Source organism: Gossypium hirsutum, chromosome D08 (assembly GCF_007990345.1).
Source record: "Gossypium hirsutum isolate 1008001.06 chromosome D08, Gossypium_hirsutum_v2.1, whole genome shotgun sequence".
Taxonomy (NCBI): domain Eukaryota; kingdom Viridiplantae; phylum Streptophyta; class Magnoliopsida; order Malvales; family Malvaceae; genus Gossypium; species Gossypium hirsutum.
The window spans coordinates 9,993,376-10,007,071 of NC_053444.1; the positions used below are offsets into that span (position 1 = coordinate 9,993,376).

General features: G+C 36.4%; 2 protein-coding genes across 6 annotated transcripts; one reads left to right on the forward strand and one right to left on the reverse strand.

Moving 5' to 3' along the window:
* Window positions 1-830: 830 nt before the first annotated feature.
* On the reverse strand, window positions 831-7,631 carry LOC107914671 (pre-mRNA-splicing factor 18). Of its 5 annotated transcripts, XR_005917494.1 has the most exons (4): window positions 6,786-7,631; window positions 4,302-4,846; window positions 1,712-3,178; window positions 831-1,603 (listed from the first exon to the last, which is right to left on the reverse strand). XR_005917494.1 is itself a non-coding variant. In XM_016843661.2 (2 exons), exons 1-2 carry the CDS (start codon window positions 7,629-7,631, stop codon window positions 4,436-4,438), a joined length of 1,257 nt encoding a protein of 418 aa, XP_016699150.1. In that variant the 3' UTR covers window positions 831-4,435. The 5 variants fall into 5 exon arrangements, 1 of the variants encoding a protein (XP_016699150.1); XR_001688949.2 differs by having other exon boundaries at window positions 831-3,178; XR_005917493.1 differs by having other exon boundaries at window positions 831-1,600; window positions 1,712-4,846.
* A 3-nt stretch (window positions 7,632-7,634) lies between these two features.
* LOC107914677 (N-terminal acetyltransferase B complex catalytic subunit NAA20) lies at window positions 7,635-11,084 on the forward strand. Its single transcript, XM_016843675.2, has 6 exons — window positions 7,635-8,021; window positions 8,134-8,224; window positions 8,472-8,604; window positions 9,240-9,309; window positions 10,604-10,664; window positions 10,750-11,084. The coding sequence occupies exons 1-6, from the start codon at window positions 7,944-7,946 to the stop codon at window positions 10,839-10,841; spliced, it is 525 nt and encodes a 174-aa protein (XP_016699164.1). The 5' UTR covers window positions 7,635-7,943; the 3' UTR covers window positions 10,842-11,084.
* Window positions 11,085-13,696: the final 2,612 nt, after the last annotated feature.

The window sequence follows — 13,696 nt, forward strand, 5'->3', positions numbered from 1 at the left end:
TCCCATCCCGAAGTGTGGTGACTTCCTTATACCAAGGTTCGAGTAATTCGTCAAGTTTAAGCAGGTTGGGTTCCATTTTAACTTTGGTTCCTTAAATCATTCGAGTACTCTGAGTCAAGGTTTCCACCCCAATTTGAACCTATTCGAGACGATCCATCCTTAAAGCAATTTTTTAAACTTTCCAAGTCTCAAGAAATCGCATCAGGTTGGGCCAAACCCTGCGCTTTGTTGTAATTTTCTTTTAGGCTTTGTCCCTTTATATTGAACAAAAAGTGGCTCTGAACTCAGATTGACAACTTTTTATTTTGTTACTTAATTTTGGTTCATGAACTATAACTCCATTAAAGAAAACATGTGACAATTTAGACAAATCAAATCATAACACATGACAAATAATTAAATTAGTTTCCTTTTTCTTCCTCCTCTTTCCATCTCCTCACTATTTTCTTCCCCTTTCTCCTTCCATGTATATGGTTCCTGCCTTGATTAGTTAGTAGTGGTTAAATTAAGATTAATGGGAAAGAAGGCCAAATCAGCGCACCTAGTGTAGCCCTCCCACGGTACTGACCGGGGTTCGATTCCCCGGATGCGCAAATTCCTACGTTAGCGACATCCATCCGCACGGTGGTATATAAGACACCATAGAAAAAGAAAATATTGCTGGAAATTATCCATGAAACTTGTATGTGCATGACCGACATTCATTGTCTTCATTTACCAGCCTGATAAGAAGTAATGGAAATATAATAGGAAATGAACCATGACAGTTTATCACGAAAAGCATTTATCATTCAGTAGTTACAAATTACAGGCAAATACAAGCCAACAAGTTAGACAAGCAGCCCTCTGCGTAGGCTATACAATCTGCAAATTTTTCTTATACATTAAATCAAGCCTAAGCACTACTGACGATCCATCAAGGCAGGAAGCATATGCTGAAAAAGATCTTTTAATACCGAAAATATAGAGCAGAGAACACTGTCAAAGGAGGACATATTAAACAGTGAAAAGATGTTGCCTTACAGTCCAAACAATTTCAGCCACATCTCCCGCTAGACTTGCCATGACTAACCACTAACCCACAAAGATTTGAATCTAACATAAATAAAGGAACAAACAAACAAACTATTTCGACTCTTTCAACTCACATGTCAAAAGACTTATTTAAACCAAAACAACTACAAAAAATATTTTGAATTATTTTCCGGCACCCCCTTAATTCAAAATCACAAACACCAAGACCAAGCATGAAGTAGTAGTGTTTTTGCTTTAAGAAGTGCTTTGGTAAGTATATATACTGCTTGTTCTTCAGTGTTGCAGTGCTTCAACATGATCAATCCTTTTGCAACCAGCTCTTGGTTAAGATAATACCGAATCTCTATGTGCTTTGACCTTCCATGGGAAACTGGATTTTTTGTCATTGCTGTTGCTGATAAATTGTCACGAAAAATTGCCATTGCTCCTTTTTGCTCTTGGTGAAGGTCAGCAAGCAATTTTCTCAACCACAATGTTTGACATGCTGAGGATGCTGCTGCAACATACTCGGCTTTAGATGATGACATTGCAACAGTTGGTCGTTTTTTATAGCTCCAAGAAATAGCTGCTGATCCAAGAATAAAGAAGTTTTCAGAGGCTTTTTCTATAATCCAAGGCTCCTGCCCAATCACTATCAGTAAAACCACATAAAATGAAATTAGGATTATGTGAGTACCACAGCCCAAAAGTTGTAGTTTCAGCAATATAACGCGAGATTCTCTTAGCTGCTCCAAGCTGACGCTCGTGGGGGCTGTGCATGAATCTTGAAATGCCTCCAACTGAGAAAACTATATTTGGACGTGTCTGAGTCAAGTAGATCAACCCTCCAACTAAGCTTCGAAAATATCTACCATCAGCCTTGTCAGTACCATCTTCAAGCATTCACATTCATTGGAGTACCAACAACCTTGCAACTAAACATGTTAAACATTTTCCAAAGATCAACAACATATTTCCTTTGCGAGATCAAAATTCCATCTTTCCCTTGTTTCACTCTAATTCCAAGGAAATAACATTTTACTATTTTTGCCCACGGATGCAAGCTCTTCTTCCATAGCATTTCTCCATTCTCTTTTTTGCCGCAGCTTCCTCAAAGTAAGTAGGATCTAACCAAATAGAGCAAAAGTACATATTTCATAAATTTCGGCAAGTGATCTGAACCTATGTGGAGTGTCATTTGAATCTTCTGAGTCTGGTACCATTAACATTGAAATGAGATGTTTTAAGAATGGACGATGGATCTTCTTCTAAGACTTCCTGTCTGCTTTCCCATTTCCAGCATGATTCTTTACCAAATTCCACATCTCTTCTGATAATGATTTTCCCATTTATGGGATTACACGGTCTAAAAGCTTTGGATTGTGAACAATATCCAACAAATATACACTTTTCAGACCCTTTATCAAGCTAATGAAACTATTGGCAATTCACTAGAGTAAATGCAATGCTACCTATCCAAACTTCAAAAGGAGTTCGGTTCAAGATTGCTCTAGTAGAAGAAATATTCAGCAAGTAAACTGCGCAAGTAAACTGCGGTACGAACAGCCTTTGCCCGAAATTGATCTGAAGGTCTTGGCTTTTCAACATGCTTTGGGCCATCTCTACTACAGTTCGATTCTTCCTTCAAATGAAAAACTTGAGCAGGGTACTCCGGGATATGAAAGAGTTACTTTTAGAGGTAGGGGACATGGTAGAGGTAGAAGCCAATACAAACGGACGAATAGTCGTGGCGGGGTACAATGCTATCATTGTCGCAGATTTAGACACATTGAAGCAAATTGTTGGTCTAAGAATAATTGAGCTAGTTATGCAGAGAAAGAAGAAGAGGAAAGTACGTTGTTCTGTAGTTGCCGAAAAAGAAGCTGGTGTTTGGTTCGTGGATAGTGGTTGTTCTCATCATATGACTGGAGACAAGTCCGTTTTTAAGGAATTGGACAAGATGACAAAGAAGAAAATTTTGCCTTGGTGATAACAAGCAGATACAAGTGGAAGGTGAAGGCACAGTTGCTGTCCAAACTAGTCAAGGCAAAATAAAACTCATTCAAAATGTTTTATTGGCTGTAGTTTGGCACATAACTTGCTTAGTGTCAGACAACTGTTGGATAGTGGATCTCTATCTTGTTTGATGATGGAAAGTGTGTTACTAAGAGAAAAAAACAGGTCAGGTTTCAGCCAATATTTGTATGAAAGCAAATAAAATGTTTCCCCTTAAAACTTCAAATATTGAATATGCTCTGATACCAAAGTGCTAAAAAAGATCTTTTAATACTGAAAATACAGTGCCAAAAGAAGTAAAAAAACAGTCAAAGGAGGATATATTAAAAAGTGGAAAGATATTGCCTTACAGTCTAAACAATTTCAGCCACATCTCCAACTACACAGACCACTAACCCACAAAGATTTGAATCTAACATAAATAAAGGAACAAACAAACAAACTATTTTGACTCCAATTCACCTGCCAAAAAACTTATTTAAACCAAAACAACTAGGAAATGATATTTTGAATTATTTTCCAGCAGCATATACAATTGGGAGAGAGAGAGAAGGAAGAAAATGAAAAGAAAAAGAATTTAATTAAAATTTTTTTCCGTATACCATGTGTTTTTTAATAAAATTATAGTTCAAGGTCAAAAATATGGGACGGAATAAAACATTAGGAACTACTTATGACAAAAAAAACCATAAAGAAAAACATTAAAGGTTAATCTGGTAATCAGAGTATACTTCAAACGCTATTTTACTGTTAAAGCCTTTCTTTTTCCTTCTTTTACTTTTCTTTTGAATAAAGAAAAGAATTGCTTTGACAGCAAACTTATTTGAAAAATCAATTTTTATTAAAAAAATAAAAACAATATTTTTTTAAAAATATTTAAATTTAATCATAAATTATTAATTTTTATTAGATTCTTTCTCTTTTCAAATTAATTTTTTTCTTCCCTTAATTCTTTTGCTGCTAAAAAGACAAGAAAATGAGACAAAGAAAAGAACAGAATAATTTATTCTTCACTTAAAAATATTTTCTAAAAATTAAATGAATTTTCTAAAAATAGTTTTTTATTTTATTTTATAAAAAAATCAATTGAACAATCATTTTTTCTCACTCTTACTCTTAATTTTGTCCATAAGGAACAGTGAAAACAAAAATCATCCAAGCTTTAAGCTTTGCCCAGACACCAACCATAAGATGACCTAATCCAATCCAATCCAATCCAATGCTATCCATCTTAGCAAACACACCAATAGTGTATGTATAAAAACTTATACCTCATTTTATAATGACGAGATAAGCGTCAGCTTGCAGATATTCTCTTTGCTTTTCTGGGTATATTTCCTCCAACATAATCAACTTCTCGGGTATAATATAGCAATTTAAAACCTCAGGAAAAATAAGAAGATAATCAGGTGTCCGTTGGAGTGGGCATTAACCTAAGCTTGTCATCTGAGGAACTAACCCTGGAATCCCTCTCTTCTGCTAGCAATGACTGTAAATCACTACCATTAGCCAAGCTGTTGAACTCAACTGCTTTAGATGGAAGGGTAGGATATCGTCGTTGGCAAAAGGTCATTAGCCTTTTCACTGATTGCAAGTATTTGCGAGTAGTCTCATCGTTCATTATGTGGGCAACACTATTGGTATAGATCTTCTCACGAGCTGAACGTTCATGGATACCAACCATAGTGACACCAATTGGCCAGGGCGCATTACCGATAGCCATCTTAATGTAATGGTCCATGGCAGCCAGGTAGTCCCTCTTCATGCAGCATTCAACCACCACCAACAATGCTTGACGGATATCATCAGGAAGCACCTGCCATTCGAAAACATGACAAGTAAATACTGGGTCTTGTGAAATCTAAGTTCTGTGCACAACGCCGCAAACAAACATAGTGGATACCTATAGAAAATTTCAACAAATAACTGGTTGGCTCTCTGTTTAATCTTCTCATAGATTGAAAAAAAAAAAAGGAATCAAAAGGTGCTGGGGAAAAAAAAAGCAACTTCCCAACCATTAAACACTGCTAAAACCATAAGGAACTGTAATGCTTTGTAGAAACCAATTTCACACAATTAGTATGGGGCAATAATGCAAGTTCAAAGCATGGGGATCAATTCATATTTGAAAGTGACTTAACTTCATAACATCCAGCAAAGGATGAGAGTCATGCTCGTGAATGGAATCATACTGAAGCAGTATGCACTTTTGGAGCTTAAACCTGTTTAATTGTGTTAGAGAAACTATAGGTTCAGTGACTCTATTTACAAAGAAACAGGGACTCAGGGAGCAGACCACCAAGATAAATGCTGCAGAACATGGTTGACCATAAATCTAACCAGAAAGCAGGCAGTAAACAACTTAGCCATGCAATGCGGCTGACAAAACCTTGTTATAAAGATGAATCTCCTATCCATCTGAACTCCAGGTTTACCAATGGTTGGCTATATAACACAGTCACCTGAATAATTCTTCATGAAGACTTCATTGACAATTACACTTTAATGCTATTTGAAATTATTGACCATATTAACAGTCTCGTAACTCTTTACATGGAATTAATAAACCAAGCCAAACCGACAAGCTTTAATGCCGCAAAATTGTCCAAGTCCACTTTATCCAAGTAAATTGGAAGCTCCTTGCGCCACTTTGTCTTAGTCCTCCCAAAATTGTAGCTTACTAGAATATCTAAGCCTATTGGAGGTGCATAAGAACTGATAATATTTAAATTTTAAAGTCTTGCTACCTAGTATGAGTTAAAGCCAAGATCCTATTGTCCTCCTAATGTCAACAACCTCATCAACCAACTGGCAGTCTAAGCCAATGAAGCCTTGGCTGACTAAGGTAGAGGCCTAGAGAACTTAGTGATCCTAGGTTTGAGTCTCACCTTGTATATATGTGAGTTCTGGTTAGCTAGTTAGTTAAGTTGGTTGAGTTAGTTATTCAGTTTAGTGCTTATAATGAATGTTTCTGACCAAAAGATAAAGGGCAGTCTTAAATTATACCTATCCAATTCCTATTCCCATCTCAACTTGAATTTTATACCATAATTTGCGACCCTATTTACCAATGGGTTTAACTTTCTTGCCCATCCATTTAGTCTCATGCAGGCACACAATATTAATATTCTTCCTAATTTAGCCTCCACTAGCCTACACATACCTGTAAGAGAACCTATGCTCCCATTAGCTTGGGGAAACAGGAAGCCTTTGATCATTTGATATCACACCAGTAGATGTGGCCACTTAGTGGGGAACACTTGCTAAGAAAATATTAAAAATTACGGATCATCATGGTTTCTGTCCCCTAACCAAGCAACTGTTTGAGCGTTCAAAGGGAATAAATCTCAAAACAAGAGATGAGAAAGCGACAGACATTCAGACACCAATAACACTTTGATCACTAGAATTCCAACTCGAAGATACCATGAATATATGTGAATAGCAGTAGAGTAATAATTCAACTCATTAATTTCTTTAGCTTCGCCCATCTCTAGACCCCCAGATTAAGGGAACAGAAGTCACAGAACATCTCTCAACATTGCAGTCTTCTGAACTAGCAAATAAAAGTCCTGTACCTCTAGTTTTGATCTAACAAACAGCTAGTCTAACAATTTAATTCTTACCGATTTCATTAGTATGTCAAGTAAAATTTCAATTCCTTTAGTTAGAAAACCTATACTCCATTTAACTTGCTAACATATAAAGAAAAAGAAGGAAGCTGCAATAATTCAAATCAGCGAAAATATGTTTACCTTCTTCCTACAGAACTTGAACAATGGATTCAAGTAACGAGCGCACTGCTTAAACGTGGCTACCATGGACTTCCCTTTTGCCGTTCTCTTTTCAGCCTCACCCATATCATCCAGCTCCTGTTTCCACTCATTCAACAACCTCTTGAAAAACACCAGAATCTTATCTTCATCACACAGCTCATCGAAATTCGCCTTCATTCTTTTCAAATCCTTATCCATATCGACTCCGCTGGACCCACCATCACCACTCAACTCTCCTCCTCCTCCTCCCCCTTCTTCTTCCCTATCCTGTCCTCCTCCTTCCCCTTCTTCCCTATCCTTTCTCTTCCTATCGCTCAAAATCCCCGTCTTCTGCCGCTTCCGCAGCTCGGCAATGTCTCTCAAGAAGTCATTGGTTTGACCGTCAGTCATATCGCTGTCGACCTCGAAAAGACCTGCTTTTAAGACGTATTTTAACCTTTCGAGACGAGCTGCGTCATCTTCGCCGAAGAGCGTAATAGGTTGTTTGAGGAAGCGAAGGCGGCGGATGACTTCTTGCCTTGGAAGGTCGAGGTTGTCAATGTTTTGTTCATCGGTGAGGGATTTGGAGGAACCGGCGGTGGAAGTTGCAATTGTGGATGCCGTGCTGGAAGCGGAGGGGTTAGGTTTGGCGGAAGTATCGCTGACATTGGAGGGGGATGCAGTGGATTGGCGGTGAGATTTCGCTTCGAGTTCGCGTTTTTCTTGCTCGCGAAGCTTTTGGATTTGCTTTTGTTCTATCTCGGAGCGTTTGAATACGCGCTTTTCGCCGGTATTCTGAGCTAAACTTTGCCGTTTCTTGAGAAGCTCTTCTTTGAGAAGATCCATTTAGGATCGATTATGGTCATCTCCGAGGCTTGATCTGAGTTTCGTTGAAGATAATGACGGATCGACGGTCGGCCATTTTCTCAGGTTCTTGACTAACCGTTTCAATATTCAAATGGATTCGAGTAGGCCTAAAAGGAATTTTCAAGTCCAAACCAAAAAATGTGAATTTAAATGGCCCAACCCAAATATAATCCAAAGGACCTGCTTTATCTCTTCGGCCGATGGCATCATTGACCTTTGAAGTTTGAACCACCGTTCTGATAGCCCTGCGTTTCATTAAGCTTCCATTACCGGTAGCCGAAGAAGATTGAGATGACGACTATACGCCGATTTTGCTGCAATGATCTTCTTCGTTTCGCATCTGTCAATCTCGACCACTTAACGGAAACCGTAAGCTTTAAAACTCTTGCCTTTTAGTTTATCTTTCTTTTTTTTGAACTTGGCAAATGCTTGGACGAGTTGTAAATTGTTTCCATCAATGATAATTGTGTTATTATTACAGTTTAACATGTCATTTTACATGACATATTTAGCTCGATGGCCCGATTACTTTCATGTAGCTGAAGGCCCCGGCAATCGAATAATGGGTTACAGTAAGCTTTCTGTTCTTCGTTCTTATTTATGTAACTGGAATTTTAACACTGATACTGTGAAAAGAAAGATTTGGGTTCTATTTCTGATGTTCATTGTCTTCTGTATTTAGTTTATTACTATAAGTAATTGGAATTACATTTTATCGGTCACGTTCAAGGTTTGATTTGAATAGGGATATGCTTTTAACTGGCAATGATGTTTTGGGATTGGTGCATCTAGCTTTAATTCCTTTGAAATTGGTTGCAGTTATGGGGAAAGTTGAGGGGCAAGGTGAGTCTTGGCATGGCCATGTAACGGCAGTCACTGTAGCGCCAGAATATCGTAGGCAGCAGCTGGCTAAGAAACTGATGAACCTTTTGGAAGATATCAGTGATAAGATGTAAGTACATTTATTGTTCATTGATTTGAGTAAATTCTGTCTGCAGCTAGTCTGCAGCAAGGGCTGGTTACAAGACTAGAAATTACAGAAGTATTAAGTTTTCTAATAAAATTTTAGGACTGATTGCAAGATTAGAAATTATCAGACTACTAAATTCTTTAATATATATATTTCATCCTTTCAGAAATTTGCTCCATGTTTTATTCATTCTGTAATATGAACTGCTAAGATAGTTATAAGGTTCGTTATTAGATATTTATGATGAAACTAATACAAGTTTCTGAACACAAACATTTTTGGTTCAAATGGTGAAGGTTAAGTAACTGGCTAACAAGCTAGGTCATCTTGTAGTTCTGTGTAGGAGATTGTCCTTTGAAACTAACTTGTAATTGCTGAGTCGAAAATGATTTTGTTTTGTTTCTGGTATTATTTAAAAAAATAATTTACAGTGCACTTCGAGCTTCAAGTTGTTTTAAATTTGGTCATGCTTGATTAGTTTTATCTTGCTTTGTACTTTCATGTCAGCCAATTTTATAATGCATCTTGATCTAATGCAAAATTATATAGTATGCATGATTTTCTTTTTTGTTTAATATACTCTAGTATTTTTTTAATAGAATAATTTATTTTGGCAGAGACAAGGCATATTTTGTGGATCTGTTTGTGAGAGCTTCTAATACACCAGCTATAAAGATGTATGAGAAGGTAATAATTCTAGAACTTTCCATTTTGGACGTTATTACATCATACTTTTCCCCTTAAGATTGTACTGCCTGGCATGCAGTTTGAGATGTATGTCGGTGCTGTTGTTCAGATTTTTTCTCCTATGTTCTGCAATCACTGTTTTCCCATGTCATTGGAAGTGTGTTTGCATGTACATGCATAAGGCACTCCATGTCTTCTATGTTTGCATGAGAATTAAGCATTGCCTGTTAGAATCAGGGAAAATGGCAAGAAAATGTTTGATTTGGTGAAGTTTGTAAAATGTGGCTATCATGCCTAATTGCACATTATTCTTCACTAGTGGGTAACAGCAAGGTAAATCCAGAATTTTGTTTTCTAATCTTTGATCTCTGTATGCGTATTTGTTTCTGGTGCATGTTCCATGGGGATGAGATTGGTTTATGATGTTGCAGAGGATGAATTAATCACCTTGAGTCATGATCAAGTGAATTGGATGGAGCACCAATGATTTTCGGATAAAAGAGATGCTAATGAGATCTGTAAAATACCTTCAGTTCTATGCTTTTTAAGAAAATTAGGATTCAGAGTTTAAACTGAGAAGTACGGATGGTCATACTTGTACCAGTATTAATGCTTTCTTCTTCATGTTATGAGAGATAGAAGAAGAAGAAATTGGAAAAAGAGGAAAGGAGAAATCACACTAAGGTTAAACAAATTTAAGGCCCCTCTAAAATTTTATGTGATGTGAGTTGGTTAAACAAATACTTCAATTGAATTTACCTTCCATCCTCATGAGAAGAAATTATACAGTTAAAGTCAAAATTACTTCTGTTGTAAGTCATTATCTTGTCTTAAGTTCAATGTAAGTTGGGCTTGTCTAAGTAGCATTAGCTCATGGCTTATTGCTCCATATCTATTGAAAATTAAATTTGGTTTCTCCTAAACCATCTCTATTTTAGGAAATGCCTTTTACAGGCCATATCTATAGTTTTCGCTTCTTAATAATATCAACCACTACAGTGCGTACCATCCCAGGTGCATCTGCTATTGTAGAGGTTGAATTCTGGAACTTATTGCTCTTGATTTGGAATGGTTCTACACCATAAATAATTAGTTGGGAACTGTCAAAATCATTTTTTCTTATATTGACTAGTAAGATTGCAGGTAGAGTCTTGCGTGATTGATGGCTTGCATTTCTGAGTGCCAGTAATGATATGATGCTCTTGTCTCTGTCTTCTGATGTCTTCATGTGTTTGTGCCTGTCAATGCGTATAAAGCAAGAAAGGCTTACCTACTTTTTTTTCATCTTTTACAGCTTGGATATGTAATATACAGAAGGGTGCTACGCTATTATTCCGGAGAGGAAGATGGGCTAGGTATGTGGCTTTTGATGTCCAACCAGAATTTTCTTTTTTGCCTGCATATCTGCTTCTTAACTTTAATTTTGTGGTTTGGTTTTAGATATGAGGAAAGCATTATCTAGAGATGTTGAAAAGAAATCAATCATACCCCTTAAACGGCCAGTGACACCTGACGAATTGGAGTATGATTAGATCCACTTCCTATGGAACTTCTCCCTGCTATTTTTTATTGTGTTGCTTCAGAACATTTCCATGTTTTTGCAGAGATGGGATATCAGAGAGCTTTAGGTATGCCAAACATGTGGGCATGAAAATGTTCTTAGTAATGAACACATTTAATGTTTTCAGTGTGATCGTGACCTTTATCTTTCATTGTACCTTGTATTTGTATAACTCTGGATTATGCTTTTATACAATGTTATCCTTCTTTACAAATTACAATACTCCGAATTTCCCTTTTCCAAATATTTCTAGCTTTTCAATTTTCATGATTAGAAGTTCAGAGTAGATTCTTAGAGCTCCCATTTAAGCAAGCATGTCAATGGATAATTGCTTTTTGGAGCTTCAAGTTTGTTTATAACATTTCTATTCCTAAATTTCTATTCAAGACTAATTTCTATGTACATTTGAGGAAACCTTTTCTATGTACATTTGAGAGGTGGTGCCCTGTTGGGCTGAATGATCATTTTCAGCAAGTAGCCTAACACTATTATCTTGAACCGAAAAAACCCAACTCATCTTTTCTTTAAAACGGTTGTGTATCAGTATAATTTTTCAATAAAAAAGTTGTTTGGTTATTCTAGTAAGACCGGTATAGTGTCAAACATGATTAAAAAGGTTGACAGAAAAGTTATAGCTGTATATCTATCCAAAGGAAATGGTTTTTGTGGCCTAAATTTGTGCAAAAATGGTAGGAGGCCCTTAGGAAGGCAGGAATAGGTTTGCCATAACTTCTTTTGGGTAAGGTCTCACGTGCCTGTTTGCCTCTTCGGAAAACAAAGGGGGCTCACGAACCTTTGATTCAAGAAGAAATTATGAACCAATCAGTCATCAGAGCAGCAGATCACATTTTGGTGGATTTTTGCTAAAAATGGGTTTTAATCCCAGTGAGGGTCCTCACTTTTTTCTGCTTTTATATTGACTCTTGCTTTCAGGTCGTCCATGCATTTTTTCCCTCACTGAAATCTCCATATCTTTGTTTTCTGGCAAACATGGTCACGGATGAATAGTTCCAACTTTAATCCCATGGTGTTAGGCGTGCTGTGGCCCGGTGGTTTTCTTCATGTTTTTCATGATTCCAGTAAATGTCAAACCATGAAGAGCTGATGATGCCGCCAACATTAAGGGATTTGTGTGTTAGGATCCTGATTCCTACAGTTGTGCTGCCTATTGTCAGTTTCAGGTGTGCTACTCTGCCCCTTGCACATTATTAAATTTTGGATTCTGATGTGGGGCTTGTAATCCCTTTGACTATTACTCATTTCACGTGGTCCTGCTCCTATTTTGTGCCCCTCCAAGTTGTTAAGCAGCTTTTCTTTAGCATATTGGAATGCTTGACAATCTAAAAGTATGTAGTACGTTAGCTACAGTCTTTGAATTGATATTCCTAATAACGTTTAGTCGTCAAGGAATTTGCTTTATCTGAAGAGTTTTACTGGTTTAGAAATAAAGCTTGCCAACTTTATTGTATCATCATTATCTCTAACAACTTAGTGACAAGAAATTAAAAGTCAGAGCACCAATGAACTGTTTCATATTGGGACATAGAGACATACCAAAACTTAATAATTTCAATAGAAGTTTCTTTTGACTGATATTTGTAAATGAGTTTTGTTTAATTGGTACTTTTATGTGAGAAGCAGTATTTACAAATTCCAATTGGGATATCAAAATCTTTTGGATGTGGTATTTTTAATCTTCTACCGTATGTTGAAAGAGCACCAACCTATTGGATGCTGTCTGCCATGTTTGGTATACTTTAGGAGGCATTACCAAACAAAGCTCAAAGCAGCTGGATCTTGTGGACTTGTCAATTGATCATTTTAAAAGACATGAGTAAAAAGACTTGTGTTCCTTTGCTACCCAGGCTTAAAGATCTTGGTTTCTTTGTCTTAATCATTCTTTTCAAAAGTAAATTTTAATTTCTATTTCATGGGAGTTTTTATTGAAATGGTTTTAATTTGTTCTCATAGCTGGATAGGATATTACATGTAACAGTGTAGTCTTAGATTTGAAATAAATTAATTATTATCATTATCCTAGTTTTAAATTGTTTTCTGATTTGTTATTTTATCTTATTTTTCGAATTAGTAATTTGAATTTCATGTAAATAAAGATTTCCGTCTAAAAATCAAGTTGAGCCATTTCATAAACCTCCCCTTACTTCAATATGCTATCAGAACCTTTTTGTCTAATGACATGATTTTTTATCTTGGCTTATATGTCTTTTTTAACCCTTTCCCTCAAACAAGTATATTCTTGGATCTTCATATATCTCTAGCTATTTACTTTTTTTGGTTGAAACAACGCCAATTCTTATTCACCAGAGCTAACTAATCGGTTTTCTTTATTACCAGCCAATGATCAACTTCTATCTATTAGTTGAAAGTGTCGAGGTTTGTGTCCAATTATTTTAGTAGTCAGTTAAGGGGCCTTGCTTAATGGATGTTGAACTACATCTTGGATTTACTTTTACATTGTCGTAATGTAACACCTCATATCCAATTCAATCGTCGGGTCCGAGTTATGAGATTGCAACTCACATCTCAAATATATGCAATTTTCGGAATTCATAAATTATAGCTACGTACGAATCACACTTGCAATTTAGTGATAGATTTAAAGATCTTTTTCTTTTCTTCTAGCTACAATTCAATAGATAACATCATTCAACTTATCACAAGTCACCCCTGTTCATTTATGTTACTTAGCCAATATGTCAATTTCCATTATAATCTTAGCCTGAGTTTAACCATAGATGAAATTAACACAAGTATACAAGGAAGGATAGTAAGTTCCATGAGAACTTACCTTTCAAAACACAAAAT

Coding starts and splice junctions, on each gene's coding strand:
- LOC107914671 (XM_016843661.2), bottom strand. CDS start 7,631: ATGGATCTTCTCAAAGAAGAGCTTCTCAAGAAACGGCAAAGTTTAGCT. Junction 4,847..6,785: donor TCAAGTTCTGTAGGAAGAAG/GTAAACATATTT, acceptor TTCGAATGGCAG/GTGCTTCCTGATGATATCCG.
- LOC107914677 (XM_016843675.2), top strand. CDS start 7,944: ATGACGACTATACGCCGATTTTGCTGCAATGATCTTCTTCGTTTCGCA. Junction 8,022..8,133: donor TCGACCACTTAACGGAAACC/GTAAGCTTTAAA, acceptor TTATTATTACAG/TTTAACATGTCATTTTACAT. Junction 10,665..10,749: donor CGGAGAGGAAGATGGGCTAG/GTATGTGGCTTT, acceptor GTTTGGTTTTAG/ATATGAGGAAAGCATTATCT.